The sequence below is a fragment of the Drosophila erecta genome, unplaced genomic scaffold (genome assembly GCF_003286155.1).
Source record: "Drosophila erecta strain 14021-0224.00,06,07 unplaced genomic scaffold, DereRS2 tig00000021-arrow-pilon, whole genome shotgun sequence".
In the NCBI taxonomy this organism is placed as follows: Eukaryota; Metazoa; Arthropoda; class Insecta; order Diptera; family Drosophilidae; genus Drosophila; species Drosophila erecta.
This window is the reverse complement of record NW_020825198.1, coordinates 22,833,532-22,849,800: the sequence shown is the minus strand read 5'-3', so window position 1 is coordinate 22,849,800 and position 16,269 is coordinate 22,833,532. Positions and strand designations below refer to the sequence as shown.

Here is a 16,269-nt window from a genome sequence, read left to right as displayed (position 1 = left end):
AAACAACTTGGCGGAGTAACGGATTCTAATAGGGGAAGGTGTCATTTGCCGCAGAAAAATATAAGTCATATGTACCATACATTCCACATATACCATTCAATGAAAATCATTACATAAAAATTATAATTATAATTATAAATATTCTGTTCAACTCTTAAATAAATAACGTATAGTGGTGTATAAATAAAATGTGTATGAGCCTCAGTCACAGAATTTCTAGTTTTGTAAGGCAGTGTTATTTTCGCTGTGGAAAGTACGAGTATTTATCGCCGTTGCGGTTCCGTTTGTGGCAGTGGCACGTTATCGCCGCGCCGTGCCGAGTGAGTAATCCAAGAGTGATAGTACTAAGTGGCTTGTGAGCGGTATTTGTTTACCACTAGCCGAATAAATAATTAACGGATTGCACTCAGCATTGGCAGCGCTCGGCAGAGAGCCCTAAATCGCAGGGCAACAATTGAACGCTGAGCTGAGGCAAAAGCAACAGCTTGAAAATGAGAGTCCCAGAGAGCAAGGGTTGAAGTCGAGTTTTGGTAGCAAGCTGAGCATGCGAGGGCGGCGGCGAGGGGCACAGAGAGCGGACTGCGGATTAACAATGGTAGCCACTCGCTCTGCTTGCTCGCCATTCGGCATATATCATCCCATTTCGCTGCTCTGCTGGTGCGGACATTTAACAATGCGAACAAACACAAACACAAGGGCTGCACACACACACACACACACACACGCGCGCGCGGTGGCAAATATTCAATTTGCCACTGCTGCAATCAACTTTATTGCCCGCTGTTGCTGTTGCTGTTGCTCTTGTTTACTCGTTGTTGTCTCCCGCTTGGTCATCTGAAAAATAAGCTTTAAGAACGCACTCGTATTTATCAATCGCACCAACACAGGCATACCGCGTTTTCGCTCTCCCTTTCCTTTTTCAGCAGAACTCAGCACACCGCTCTGTCTGATTCTGATTCGATTTATCAGTATCAGTATGCGTTCTCGGCGCTGATGAATCTGCAATTGAGTCGAACGCGGTCCACAGCTCAAATGAAATCCATTACTGCAATGTAATCTGTGGCACACAAATATTTTCGGATAGGCAACAGCATGTCCCGGGCGTGACAGATTGAGCTAAGCGATAAGATCAGCTGGGTAGGGCGAGTTCAACCAGGGAAACATTCGCTATCGTTTTTCGCGGTGAAAAGCATTCATGTTGTTCTACTTATCTACTGATATTGATCTATTTGCCATTTCAGTTTAGTTTGTCATTGTATACAAAATTAAATAAAATCATGATGGAGTGATATAGTCGAATTCCCCGACTATCAGATACCCGTTACTCAGCTAGTGGAAGTGCGAACGAGAAATTTCAACATTTTCCGAAATATTGGTAGAAATTGGGGGGAAAATAATACAAAAACTGTAAAAATTTTTCAAAAGTGTGGACGTTACAATTTTAAGCGGTTCGTGGGCGGTAAGTGGGCATGGCAAAACGATTTTTGGCAAATTGAACATTTACAAGATTAATAAAAAAATGAAAAATATCAAAAAAATTTTAAAAGTGGACGCGACATTTTTGGCAAATTAAACATTTACAAGACTATTAAAAAAAATAAAAAAATATCAAAAAATTGTGTAAAAGTGGGCGCGACAGTTTTGGACGGTAAGTGGGCTTGGCAAAAAGTTTGTTGTCTATAAAATTTTAAAAGATATGAAATGAAAAAATATCACAATATATTTCAAAAGTTTGGGCAACATTTGCGCTGCGCTATGTCTCTGGAAGCTGCATGCTTAATCTCAACATTATAGCTTTTGTAGTTCCTGAGATCGAGGCGTTCATACGGACATACGGACAGACGGACATAGCCAGATAGACTCCGCTATTGACCCTGGCCAAGAATATATATATTTTATAGGGTCGGAAACGTTTCCTTCTGCCCTTTACATACTTTTCAACGAATCTATTATACCCTTTTACTATACGAGTAACAGGTATACAAATGCTTTAACTACCCCCAAACTATAAGTGTTGATAAGTTGGTTATGATAAGTCCTATGTCTTATGTCAATTTTAAAACGAACTTATAGCCCAGAAATTGAAAATCATTTTTCTTCACTATCTATATATTTACTAACTTATTTAATTTCCCAAGAGTTAAAATGCTACCTGTAAAGTAGGGAAGTCCTCTCTGTGATGCAAAGGTCATTAGTAGTAGACGCCTTTCGGAAGTTAGAGAGGGCGTGGCTAACGATATGCTATATACGACATGCTATTGCCAACATACATACATAGGTGTCACGAAAATTTGCATTCCTAATCATACAGCCTTCTAACTTTCACAGTTCCCGAGATCTCGACGTTCGAACGGACGGGCGGACATCTTTATCAAGAATATATAATATATACTTTATCGAGTCGAACACGCTTCCGTCTATCTGTTACATTCTTTTCAACGAATCTAGTATACTCCACGAGTAAGGAGTATAGAAACAAGCATAAAGAGCTTATTATTGCAAACGGGCTCCTGTGTTACCCGATTTATTTGGCTAAGCGTCAATCGTATGCCTCACCAGTCCAGTGTAGATTAGCCGGAGTAAGTCGATGAAGATATTTTTTGTAAATGGATTTTTAATGGAACCTAAGGGCAAATTGATAGCGATGGAAGTAGAAAATGGGAAAGTCGGCGAGAAAATCTCAGACAAAGCAGATAACCAACAAATTGTGAGCCACTGGTACCGGAATGCGACCTCCAGGTGTTCTCTAAGCACCCGGTGGCCCGGCATCGGCTTACGAGGCGGACGGATTCAAGCCGCTTTTGCCTTAAGTACTTCACCTCAATTTGTCTGTCTCGGCTTTGAATTGCTTTGCCGCAAACGCAAAGACGCAAATGGCAAATGCTATATGCTAAATTTTAAGAAAAGCCCGGACCTGGGTCAAGCTGCTAGGCGGTTTTTCACAGGTCAGGTACAGCCATAATTTTAAATATTTCATAAGTTTCCGTTTGGGCAGAAAGTTTCAACATCTGGGTTTTTGTGTGTTTGACTTTGTCTGCGCCTGTGTGCTCCTGCAGCTGCTGCTTTTTGGCCAATCGCTGCTAATTGGACCTGCCAAAAGAGCTTGGGAAATGAAATAAATTTCCGGGGCGGGCGTTCACTAAAATAGTGAACAAACATCAAATGAAAATTCTTATCCAGGAGGTATTGGTCGCAGCAGCTTGTCAGTATCAATTGGAAATCAGATGACTTTAACTCCCACACAAGGAAAAATATTTTAAAAAATACTGATATATACCTTTATGACCAAACATTTTTTTACATTTGCGCGCTTCACAAAATATAAAAAAAGGAATATTTAAAAAATGTATATTTTAGACGGCTTAAAGACAATGGGCGTGGCCATAATATTTTTACCATAATCGATGGAATTAGGCATCACTAAAATATGAATGCCCAGCATATTCTACCTTTTTCATGTCGAGATCTAATTTGCGAAGAAAAATGATTTTGCGCTTGGCTTTTAAAATGCAGTGTGTTTAAAGCAATCCAATTTCTATTGAAATGTAGAAACTACGTTATGTTGCAGACCAACAAACATACCACCAAACCTTCAAAAATTATCATTTTTAAAAGTTCACCAAAACTATGTTTTAAGGATATCTTTTAAAGCATCTGATTGTAACAAATGATGTATCAATGAATGAGTATTTTGAACCAGAACTTTTCAGTGGCCCCAATTTGTTAAATTGTTTACTTTCACGTTTTTACCTTTCCTTTTCCTTAACCATATAATATTTTTTAAAGATTTTGGTATTTAATCCCTTAATTCTTTGAACTTGGATGTATGTATACATATATCACTCGTAAAGATCTGACAACCAGAGGAGATGTTCCTTTCTTAGTGTATATACTATATACATATGTATATGTTCTAGAGCACTTCGTCACTTTGTGGAGTGCGTCAACAGAGGAAAAAACGTAGACAAGCCTTTATACCCTTGCGTATAAGTCAAATGTATATTTATAAAAAAATCTCCCAATTTTTTTTGAGGTAAATATGCAGCTGAACTGCGTGAACAAAAGGCAACAACTCAACAGCACACGATTTTTAATTTAACATATATTAAGGTTTTTATAATTTTCATGCTTTTTACTTTTCTTTTTTACCACAAGCTTGCCTGACTTAAAAATAAAACGATTTTAAGAGATATAACATTTTGTGATTGTGATTTATTGTTATTTGGTTCAGTATCAACCTGGCCAAATACAAATACAATGGTTCTAAATGCCCAAATCGCTTTTCTGTTAGTTTCTGATTATGTGTCCCATATTTTATGGCAGTCTGGACGCTCAATCCCTTCCATATTCCCTTCTTCATCCTCACTAGAATCACCCTTTTCCTGCGCCTCAAAATGTTGCTTTGCATAATCCATATCCTCCAGGAAACGAACCAATCGGGTTTTTGTCTCCAAATGGTGGTGATCCACCTTATCGAACATATCGTGATTGGGCTTGAGAAATCGATACTCGCCAAATGCCAAAGGATCGATAATGGCCAGCACCTTTATGACACTTATGTACACGGTGCGTCCGCGGATGTGGTGACTCATTGTGCTGTATGGAAATCTGAGCGTCATAATAAACTGCAGTATTAGATCCGCGGACTTGGAGATGGCCCTGAAGAACAACTGTGCTTCAAGCAGTAACGCCTGGTAGACTTGGTCATCTTCTGGCAGAAACACCTGTAACTCTAAGGTAGTCATGGTCTGATAGTAGGTCACGGACGGACGCGCTACATTAGTAAGGGGTAGGAGTAATGGAGTCTTCTCCTGGGCATGGTCGGGCGATAGCAAAGTCGATGGTGTAGCATCCATGGCTGTCTTCGGCTTGCGATTATCTGTAGAAGCGCTCTTAAGGAATTCATATGGATCTCTGTCTATATGGTCTGAATTCTTCGACCATTCGCTCTTATCTTCTAGCTGCAGAGAGGCGCATTTCATGATACACTCGTACAGCTGGGCAAATCCGTCTTCATTGGATTGTGGCCGGGCAGATTCGATGGTTTGGTGAGGTGCGTCCGAGGTTCTATATCGTCTTTCTTGCACGTCCTGATGCAGCTCGTTCTCCTTGCCCGACTCGTGAGCAATATTGGCCAGTCGCAGACACCTTCCGCTTAAAGCGGGCTGACTTTGCATCTGGACCGGTTGAACAGTCATCGCATCTTTAACTTTATTATTTGGTTTGCTATTCGCTTTTGCCTTGGAGTCCTGAACGTTCTTATCTATATCTTCTTCTATTAACACTTCCACAAAAAATTTCCTGATCAATTCGGCAGCATGCTCACATCTTTTGGCCAAGGTGTTTTCAACAAGACACCGTGCTACGCTTAGATGCCGCACATGCGCCTTAAATTTATCCGCATACACCATGACCACCAGATCCTGGACAAACAAAGTTCCTGCGGCGACGAAATGTATTTTGGTCTGGAGGAAGTGATCCTTTGCAAGTTGGTTAAGAATGTAATTCACAGTGCGACAGTCTTCTTCAGTCCAGCTGTGCTCCCCGGAATAAGGCACCCAGCCATGAAGCCGCAGATCGCAGGCCAACGGCACCTTGTGCTGCAGCTCCTCCGGACACTCAAACAGTTTTCCACAATTGGTAGAGAAGATTCGCGTGTCAACATCTAGGGCCTGAAGCTCAACCATCAAATCGGATTGAACTATATTAGGGTTTTTGATAGTCGCCACCTTCAGGACGCGAACCCGCTCTTTTGTCAATGTGGTGTGGTACATACAAATTGCTCCGGCAACAGGTGGCCAGTATCGACGGGGCTCCTTGCTCTGCATCAGCTGCAGGCGAAACTCCTGCACAGCCGAGTATTGCATCATCTGCCAGGTGCCGTTGAGCGGTAGGTGTTCAAGTAAGCGAACACAAAAATGTGTCGGCGAGTAAACCTTGACCAGCTGAACCTTGACATCTCCGGACGCGGGCAAGTAATCAGGCCTCCTGTCGAAGTGGGATCGGTTATGACGACTCTCGCATGCAGGATTGTAGCACTTTCCCAGCAGAAGGATTTGGTCGCACAACGCATGATGGTCGCTCCTGCCTTTGTCCAACTCCTGCCGAATCCGTTTGGCCAACTCCACTAAGCGGCAGTCCACTTTTTTGTGCAGCTGAAGAAAGTCTACGAGACGCGGCAATTGACGGTGATTGTTATCGTCAAGGAGCACCAGAGAATTAATTGGCATCTTCACAATGGGTGCTGTAGATTCCACGATATTACGCAGATTGTTGGATATTTTGAGGTGTCTTAATTTAAACGTGCTCCACGACTGACTCATACTGTGATGGATTAGGGTGTGCGCATCTCGGATGTCCAGCTCCGGGCAGTTGTCCGTGCACAGCAGTATGACACCATGACTTCGTGCCTGCCAGCTATGGACCTGCTTCAAAACCCCCAAGTCCGCAGTCTGGTAGTAAGGCAGACATCGGTAGTTCCTATCTTCCAGAGCTGCCACAAGACACTGCATGTCACTGTCGTCGATGCAGAAAATAATCGTACGGTACTCCTCGGGAGAACACTGCTGCAGCATTTGGACCACTGCATTAACTTTATCTTCTGAGCGAACTATGGAAATTCGTATACGTGTTCCGCCGTAAAGAGCCGCCTCCAGTAGATCTCCGAATACAAGAGCCGGTTTATCGTTGACCGCTCTTAGTTCGGACATCAGTTTGGGACAATATGACTTTGAAACCATTACCACTTGGGGAGAGTGTGTCAGAGGGAGGATCTTATGCAGCACCTGCTGGGCGCCCAGTAGCTGCTCCTTGGACATCAGGTCCACGTCGTCGTACACTAGGAACTGCAGGCAGGGAAAGCGCATTAGGCCAGGGGCCTCTTGCCAAAACCATACCAGCTGAGCAGGAGTGGCAACCAGGCAACCAACTCCGTTCAAAAGCTTCAGGAAGAACTGGGAACTTTTCGTGGAGGAAACATTGAGGGTCAGTGTAAGGCAGTCTTTCTTCTGCGCCTTGTGCAGCAGGGCTTGACACATGGCACTCACCTGGTGAACGCGTCGCAAATCAGGCACGAGTATCAAGGCTATGGGGCCATACTGATCCAGTTGACAGAAATTGTGCTCCACGTCCTTGCGCTGGTATGTACATTCCATTAAAGTCCTGGAAACGGCATGGCAAACAGATGGTACATAAGCAAAGGTGCGACCGCTGCCTGGAGCCCCTACAATCATCGCCCCGTGCTCGGATCCTCCGGCCAAGTGTGGCCATGTGTAGCTCTGCAGTCGGAGCAACCGGTTCAGGCCCAAATTCCTCATCGTTTCCAGGATGTGCGGCAGCAGAAAAACCTCCGCAAATCGACGAGCCGGACGTAACTCGCAGTTTGCATAGGCCACCGCATACTCGGAACAGTTGGTGGCCACCAGAGGCCGGAGGGCATCCTGGGCGCAATACGTGTCGGCAGTCTCGTAGTCCGCGTCTCTGCTGCTCGAAGAAGTGCTGGTGGTGATTCTCTGCCATGTGTTTTCGAAGTTCTCCATAATGTTGGCCCCATTTTCATCGCTGATTCTCATCGTCTTTCCTTGGAATATTACCGAAAATATGACTGCACTTTTCTGGAGTTCTTGAAAAGCATGAAATCAGCTGGAATCCGATAACTTATCGATAAGCTTTCGATCGCCATTTTGGTCGTCGGCTACAGTAAATCACTGCTTATTAGTGTAAATTTCCCAATTTAAATATTTTCCAACTTTGATTATTTCTTCACCTTTCTTAAAATCCTGGTATCAAACTGCTTTTCGATGCCAAATGCAATACATCCAAAACATCATGTTTGATTGGCGTTCTTCATTTTGCAAAGCAGTGAAGGGTATATCCGTATTCATATATTCTTGAACGCTATCAACTGCCGTTTCGAAACAAACTAGTCTCCCAGTTTTAAAGCTATCTGCTTAAATGTGCCATAAAAGTCTTTTTTCCATTGCATGCAGTATGTAAGGTCCCGTGTCCCGTGTCCCGTGTCCACGGTCCACTTTATTGTACAGCTGTTAAAGGAATATTAAAAAAAATAGGAAAAAATTTATGCAAAATAAATGGAAAATAATGGACAACATAGTGTTCTTTTTTTTCATCAGAAAGAGTTCTCAGAAATATATAATCTCTGAATAGCTAAGCTCTGTTTCGTGTTTCCTTTGCAATACATTTGATCGCTGGATGAGTAATAAGGTTTTGAACCGCTGAACTTACATTATTATTAAAAATGTATGTTAAAGCTTGTTCCTAATATCATAGATTTCGAATTGTGGCACAATTATTTTTTTAAATTGTATCGGACTTTTGGTATTTTTAAGGTAAGCTACAGTTTAGAGCAAATATATAATATTATAATTAAAATATTATAAATATTATACAAAAATATATAAATTTAACCATTGACGATTTCTATAAGCAGGCACCTTTTACCAGTCTCCTACTTCACCACAAACATAGATACCCCTTTAATCTAGCAGTACCGGATATGAAAATCGGTGGGTTGCGAAAACCTCCGATGGCTTGAAGGTGGTTCAAAACCAGTTAAAAAATCAATGTGTCGGTATCATAAAACATAAAAGTTTTCTCATATCTTTAATTGGGGTTAAATTGGGTACTTGACTTGAATAATTTTTTTCTGGCATGTGTGAGCTAGGGCTCAACTTCATTTTATAAATTAAAAAGTGAATACTAGCCGAAAAAAGGTTTTTAATATACCATGTCTGATAGTTCTCCCCAACAATCCCCTGGGAAGCTCATTTCGATCTCTTACTGAACCTGAGCTCGTTGATGACCTTTTTGGACACGGCCAGCTAGCAAAAGTCAAGCGCTCAATTACGAAACTTTGTGTTTGGAGCACAAAAAATGTTTTATTTACTCTTTTGCAGCTGCTTTCGGTCCTTCCCTGGCTCTGGGCCACCAGACAAGGACCAAGAGCCAAGCACCTAGTACCAGGAGCAACGGCTAGGACCGCTACAATATTGTAATTTGGCAGTCCGCAAAGCCAACCAAAGAAAACAGAGAAACCAGAGAAATCAGAGAAAAATCAACTTTGTGCAAATAAATGCAAAATAATATTACGAAAAGTTGACCGTAAAAAGATGCCAGCCCAGTCGAGCAAGAGTCGAGAAGTCGTTGAACTCAAAGTGCCTCCGTTCCGGCCGCTCCTTGTGCCTCCAAAAAGGCACACTTAATTTGAAAAATAGAATTTTGCCCTCTTGGCGAAGGCCAATCGTTTTTCCGCTTGCGTTTTGCCCATTACTTGGCCATTGGTTTCCATTCAATTTTAGCTCCTAGTCGGCGCTTTTTTCCCATACGAATGCTATTATTTAATATGCAGCTTGGAGAGTACGGTAATTTGGAGCCCATGTGGGATCTCAGAGCTCTACGCTGGCGGCTCGTAAGGAAATATGTTGGAGAACTGCGCTGGTTTTTTGTGAATAAATTTTATTATTCCATATGCTGGGACAACTGAATGAATAAGTATTGGGAAGGGCAAAAAGTCAAAAAAAGAGAAGTCAGTCGAATGGACGAGGCCCGCTCGACTCTACTTCTTGCATGTACTCTCAGGATCAATTTGGCTCAATGTGTCTAGGTTCGAATTGCAGGCCTAGTGGCGGTAGCGGTATCGCAGACGGCGCACAGTCTTGTAGCGGTAGCCGTCCTTGGCCAGCTCAGTGCCCTCCTCAGCGGCCTTTGGCTCGGCCTCAGCAGCGGGGGCGGCGGGGGCGGCCTCGGCGGGGGGCAGGTACTCTCCGTTGGGGGCGGACTCGGCGGCAGCCTCGTCGGCGGCAGCCTCGCGGCGGTGGCGACGGAACTTGAGCCGGCGCACTGTCTTGTACTTGTAGCCATCATCACCCAGAACGGTTTTCAGCTCGGGGGCGAGCTCGACCTGCACGGGTGGGAGGTACTCGCTGCTGGGCTCAGCGATTTCGGAGACGTCGCGGCGGTGACGGGCACGGAACTTAAGCTTGCGCACGGTCTTGTAGCGATAGCCGTCGTCGGCGACCTTGGTGTCCCCAATGGCGGCGGCATCTAGGGGCGGCAGGTACTCCTGGCTAGGTGCGTTCTCCACCGGAGGAAGGTATTCCTGGTTAGGTACCTCGCGGCGGTGGCGCAGCTTAAGCCGGCGCACGGTCCTGTACTTATATCCGTTCTCCGACAGCTGGGCGGCCTCCGCCTCGCCGACGGGGGGCAGGTACTCGGAGGAAGGCTCCAGTGCGGCAGCGGGATCTGCGGACTGGGCGGCCGCAAAGGCCACTAGGCAGATGGTAAGGACGGCGGTGAAGAGTTTCTGTAAATATAAAATATATACATAATATGAATATATTAATATATTTGAGGACGGGCGAAGTCCAGCTCACCATTCTGAAGCTTTAGTTCTGTAGTTGATTAAAGAACTATTCGAACTGACTGAAGATGTTTCTGTGTCGCTAGTACTGAACCCAATGATGTCTTGCTCCAATTCGGCCGCGTCTTTATAGCCGGACCGTGGCAGGCCTGCTGGAATACAGTTTCCACTACCAATCTCTGTGGCAGGTTTAACTCAGCCGAGATGAAATCATAGCCGCCGAGTCGAGAGCTCGTCAAAAGCAACAACAAACTCTATTAACCACTTAGCCGATGACAGCGACTCTGGTCTTTGGTTGCCGGATTTGTCGATCCGCATCGACCACGCACTTGAGCGCAATTATTTTTGGATCTGGTTTACGAAGTGAAGTGTCCATTCGTGCGTCGGCGATGACTCGTAAGTGCTCGATGGAGCTAATGTGGAAGAGCCTTGCGCTAACCAAGAGCGGGTCTATGTATGGATCTTTCAGCGTTCTCCTGCATGAGATCCCAAGCCGCCATCGGCCTGCCACTCCACAAGTTCTGCGCCAGTTGAAAATAGAATTTCGGCAAAGCTCTTGAAAGCTGACCTTGGACACTATTTGCAGATTCGTTTCCCGATTCCCGTCTCCTCAAGTACAAGTCATCTACGGCTTGCTCGGACAAACAATCGTGTTGCCTAATATAGCTTTAATAGGCGTAATGCTTTAATGGGCGTAAACTGCTCACCCCATAGATCCATAGATCACCCCATACGTAACCCATGTATGTGGCTTCCTGCCTGGGGCACCTGCGGAATGGATGGTTGCATCTCTCTGGCACAAAGCGATAAGCCATGTGATTCCGAATGGCACTCGACAAACACAGACAACAGGCAAATATAAATGATGACAGCGACAATCGGCAGTAACAATAATATGCAATTCTGCCAAAAATTATGCATTGTGCAGTCGTCCTCCGCATGCCAATTGTTTGATTGCTTAATGAAACCACTGCTAAAGTAGTGGGGTCATGGGTCAGTCGGCCGGCGGGACGCAGGACACCTCTGAGGGTTGTGTTTTGCATTAAAATGAAATTAAATGGATGCCGCTGCTTTATTGGCCCTATTGATACTGTCATTGGTGCAACAAGCGTTGCTGCAACTGCATTTTTAATGGGAATCGAGACCGTGGCGGTGTCCTCGACTCGCTTGACACTGAACCAGTTTAATTGGATTTTTGTATACATATATCTATCAACATTTTAAAGGGTTATATGCACTGGTACCTGCAAATACAAATCGGATCCCACGGGATCCAAAATAGCTAGAGGTGCCCATAAATCCGTTAGTTGGCCCATAAATCCGTTTTTATTAAATAAAACACACTTGGATGTTGAATGTTGAATTGTGTAGCAAACGAAAAAAGGTTTTCATTCAAAATTTCTTTCATGTTGACAAAATAGGGAAACTAGCCTTTTTTGCAGTGCCACAGTATATCACTAAAAATCTCACACTCACACATTAGGTGTATAAGTGAAATTATTCCAATAACCAAATCGCTGTGTTCACTAGTAATCAATTAAATAAGAGTTCCTAAAACTGTAAGGGGTAATTACTAGTCACTAGTAAGGGGAATTGCAAACTAAATAGCTGTTAGGTGGACACTAATCGACAGAATAGAGAATGATATAGTCGAGTTCCGTGACCAATAGTCATATCTTATATCTTATCTTATAGAAGTGCAGCGAGTGCTGTAGCAAGCAGAAGATGAATGCTTGAGAAAGCAGTATGGGAACTTTAATTTCAGTTTGAATATGTTTCTAAGTCCTAATAGCACTTTAGTGGACGGGAAACAGCCTGCGCTGCGTAGGCGTCGCGGAAATCCGTTTCCCCACCTCATAGAGAAGCTTGTGTAGCCTCGGGCCTCGTGTGTATTACATGCCATAAAACATCTTGCAACGCCCTAATCGAAGTTGAACAGAGGCGGCGATTCCCGCCCATCGCATCACCTGCTCACCGTTGCAAGCGGCAATCCACTGAAGTGAAGGGCTTAAAGCGCTTAAAGGGCTCAAGTGTGTACTCGCCTTGCCTTTGACATCGCCGACATTGCCATGATCATGTGTCATTATATTAAAAGCTTTGCAGGCACGCCCCCTACCGGCCACGAGTTGCGCAACCCCTGGTTCTCCGCCTAGCCACGCCCACTTATCACACATCGCCACCCAACGCCACCCACCGCCCACCACCCCGCATGACTAAACCAACAAAGAGCCGCCTGGGCTGAAAATTTCATTAGCGTTTATACTTTGTGGCTGTGTTGCTCGTAAAACTAAGATGCCATTGGGAATTGGCCGCAGGTTCGTGTGGGAGTCTGTTTGGGCGCCTCCTTCAAGTGCAGCCAGCAAAGTAGGCAATTAATTTGTTAATTGGCGGGAACACAGTTAGTCAAATTGATGGCAGCTGACGAGGGGGATGAGGCCGAGCTGCAGAACGATCCATTTCCGGAGCAAATTGAGTTTTCGCGCTGTGTCCCCTGCAGCGGACTAATTTGGCCAGCTGAGTGGATTTGGGCCAGTCGAAGGCAACATTGTGCGAGCTGAGGGGCGTTCTGATCCAGGGCCGAAGATGGAAATTTGATTTCCAAATCTATCTCGACATTTATGCCATGCTGCTTTACAACCCATTTATATAACCCCTTTAATGGCTCCATTATTTTGTTTGCGCTGCAAGCGAACCGCTCACCTCGCCTTTGGGGCTGGATATTTGCAATCGAAATTTTATGCGCGCTTTTTATGCGCCCCACATGTCGCTGATACTTTTGTCATTGTCCAAAGGCCATTTAATGGGCTTTTGATCTTTTCATCACGGCCATCAAAAAAGCCGAGGTCCACCCACCAGCGCCTCATTCCGATGATTTGATTTGCGCAACCATGAGGGCTGTCCGCGTATCTGAAATAATCAAGAGGTGCGAGCCGTGCAACGGTGCGTATTATGAATTTGGTTAAACGGCTCGCTGCGTCGACGATTTGGGAGGGACTGCAATGCGCTTTAATCGCAGCTCACGTGTGCGAGGGAATTCGCGTTTTAGCAGCGCGAATTTTCGTTTATTTTGTCATCAGCCAGGGAACACGGTGTGTTTATTTAGTAGCTGGGCTCTATTGCGATGACACGCGTAAAAAGCAATTAGTGTGAGCATCTGGAAAATGTTAATTGAAAATATATGTACGCCTTGCAGCCAGTCCGCTCGGATTATCATTATCCCTACTATTGCCAGTGGCCGAGCACGCGAGTTTCGGCACTCGAGTCCATAAATGTCCTGCCATGTCCTTGCGTGCAGCACCTGTCATCGTGGTCGCCACCCACATCCGCAGTGTCGTCATTACGAGCTTTTTTCGCTCGCTTAGCATATGCTGAATATGTCCGCTTAATTCACAAATCCCCAGATGGCCACCCATTTCCGCCCCTTTCGACCACTCGACGGCCGTTTTTGCCCTGATGCGCCGCCCGGTGTCACACAATATTTATGTACTAGTCGCCTTCGCTTTCACATTCGCATAATGCGCGGATTATTTTCTTAATTGATGTCGATCGCCTATTATGTGCACAAGCCCCAGCTGCCAGCCATCGGCCAATGAATGCGAAATTTAAATGTAAAAAGTGCGCCCGCGCTGCGGCTGTGCAAAATTTATTCGCGCTAAAAGTTAATTTGATTTTGTTGACCGCATGTACATTTTGAACTATTTGACTTTGACAAAATTGCGGATTCAAATTGCATTGGGCCGGGGTGTGGGCCTCCTGGCGGCTGGGCAGCAAACGGAGTAACCGGAATCATTAGCAATTTCGGTTTTTATTCTGTTTTGCAAATTGAAAATTTGAGTTAATTGGTCTGCAAAGTGCCCGATAGAACAAACAAGCAATGGGCCCATTTTGGCATTTTGGTTGCCAGCACGGTGATGCCCGGCCATTCTGCCATAAATGGCAATCTGAAGGGCCTCTCTAATTAAAAACAAATGAATAATTGCGAGCCTTCTGAGCTGCTATCCTAAATCGCTCTATTGGGCGATAGGTTCATGAAAAATGCATGCAACTCAATATCCGGTCGACTCCAGCGGCCCGACTCGCTTCCTGCAACACATTACAGGATTAAGCACTTAGCTACAATTTTACGCACGCATTTTAAATGAATTATGCATTATTTATAAATAAATAAAATGCTCACGCACCGAAAAGTTTGCCCATGATGTGCAGTCCACTCCCCCGGCTCCCTGCACCGGAACCCATGGGGCCGTTCCCGAGGATGCTGGGGATGTTGGTGCTGAAAGCCGCAGGACGAACATGTTGCGCTTAAAATACTTTGCTAATTTTTCGCTAATATTTACCAGGTGCACTGATGCCGAGGGAAATGCTCTGCCCCGCGTCCCTCTGCTGCTCCTTGTTTGTTGTTTGTTGCGCTGTTGCTGTTGCTGTTGCTGTCTCTGGTCTTTCGGTTCGTTTCGGATTGTCTGCCTGTCCGGCATAGCAAATATTTAAACGTATTTAATTAAAACTCACAAATGAAACCACAAACGTGGAGTGCGCGCAATAAGCGCCTAAAATGGCGCCCTCGTCCGTTGCCATTAGCATCTATGGCCAGGGCCCATCTCAGGCATTTATTGTTTATTTAGCTACCTTTGGCTGCAGCGCAACGGATACTTTTAGGCCGACATTTTATTTGAGCCCCATTGCAGCGCGAGCTGCGTTGCATACTGGGAGGCAGAATCGATAAAATGAAAATTTTTTTTTTTTTTTTTTTTTTTTATTGTAGTTTATTAAGATATACAGGATAGCTATGAACCCTTTTATTACCTTATTTTCTATTGTTTCTGCCAATTGGCGCTCCGGCTATAGGGAATATTTAATATAGCTTTTTCTAGTTTGGTCTAATACTCTCATGTTGTTTTATAATTAATATTTAGCTATTAAGCTATTGTTATCTTAGCACTAAGTCTCTTGGTTGACGTCTTTTGATCCTCTGCCTCGGTCGAGTAATGGTGAGATCATTAGCGAGACGATTCCTGTGGTTCATCAGTCTTGAGTTGTACCGACTGGAGTGGAAGTTGATTTGTTGTAGTACCGTAACTAGTTTTAGGTCCCTATGTAGCACGCTATTTCGAATGTACCACTCACAGCCTGTAATTTGTCTCGCTATTTTGTTCTGGGCCACCTGAATTTTTTTGATTTGGCTATCTCTTGCTATCCCCCAGATTTGGCAACCATATTGCCAGATGGGAGCAATGACCTGCTTGTATAGGGTGAGCTTATTTCGGGTGGAGAGTTTACTGTTGCTTCTTAGGAGCCACCAGTGCTTTGTCACAGCTGCTCTCACCCTTGTTTTGATGGCTGCTATGTGGGGGGCAAATGTGAGCCGGCGATCTAATGTTATGCCAAGATATTTGGCCGTACTACACTGCTGTACCATCTCCTCACCTAGTTGAACAGCAGGTGGTGTTTTCCTCCTTAGTGAGAAGCACACGTTAGCTGACTTTTGACCATTTATGCCAATATTCCATCTTCTTGCCCATTGCTCGTACCTGTCAGCGTACTCTTGTAGGCCGTCTGCTGCTTCATATTCGCAGGATGATCTGTAAGTAACACAGACGTCATCGGCGAAAGTGGCTAGAGTCATCCTGTCAGGGTTGGCGTCCATACTAGCATTTGGCTGCGGCATATCGTTGGTATACAGACAGTACAATAATGGACCCAGTACACTTCCTTGAGGCACTCCTGCACTGACCTCATGTATCCCTGAGGTTGCGGAGTGGAAACGTACTGCGAACTGCCTATTCGCCAAAATGAAAATTGCATCCGCAATGCCGCCAGAATATAGCCATTTAATACGGCTATCCACTCGCTCAGACAGAAATTTCGGCTGCACGACAGCATTTGCACCCGTC

The 16,269-nt window shown here is 44.7% G+C and overlaps 2 protein-coding genes across 2 annotated transcripts; both read right to left on the bottom strand.

The window, feature by feature from the left end:
- Positions 1-4,283: 4,283 nt before the first annotated feature.
- On the bottom strand, positions 4,284-7,658 carry LOC6544647 (putative ATP-dependent RNA helicase BoYb). The gene has a single exon (XM_001973746.3). The coding sequence runs from the start codon at positions 7,569-7,571 to the stop codon at positions 4,299-4,301; it is 3,273 nt and encodes a 1,090-aa protein (XP_001973782.1). The 5' UTR covers positions 7,572-7,658; the 3' UTR covers positions 4,284-4,298.
- Positions 7,659-9,463: 1,805 nt separating this feature from the next.
- On the bottom strand, positions 9,464-10,895 carry LOC6544646. The gene is made up of 2 exons (XM_026977007.1): positions 10,392-10,895; positions 9,464-10,321 (listed from the first exon to the last, which is right to left on the bottom strand). Exons 1-2 carry the CDS (start codon positions 10,392-10,394, stop codon positions 9,638-9,640), a joined length of 687 nt encoding a protein of 228 aa, XP_026832808.1. The 5' UTR covers positions 10,395-10,895; the 3' UTR covers positions 9,464-9,637.
- Positions 10,896-16,269: the final 5,374 nt, after the last annotated feature.

Bases quoted from the DNA above. Each gene is read 5' to 3' on its own strand.
- LOC6544647 (XM_001973746.3), bottom strand. From the start codon at position 7,571: ATGAGAATCAGCGATGAAAATGGGGCCAACATTATGGAGAACTTCGAA.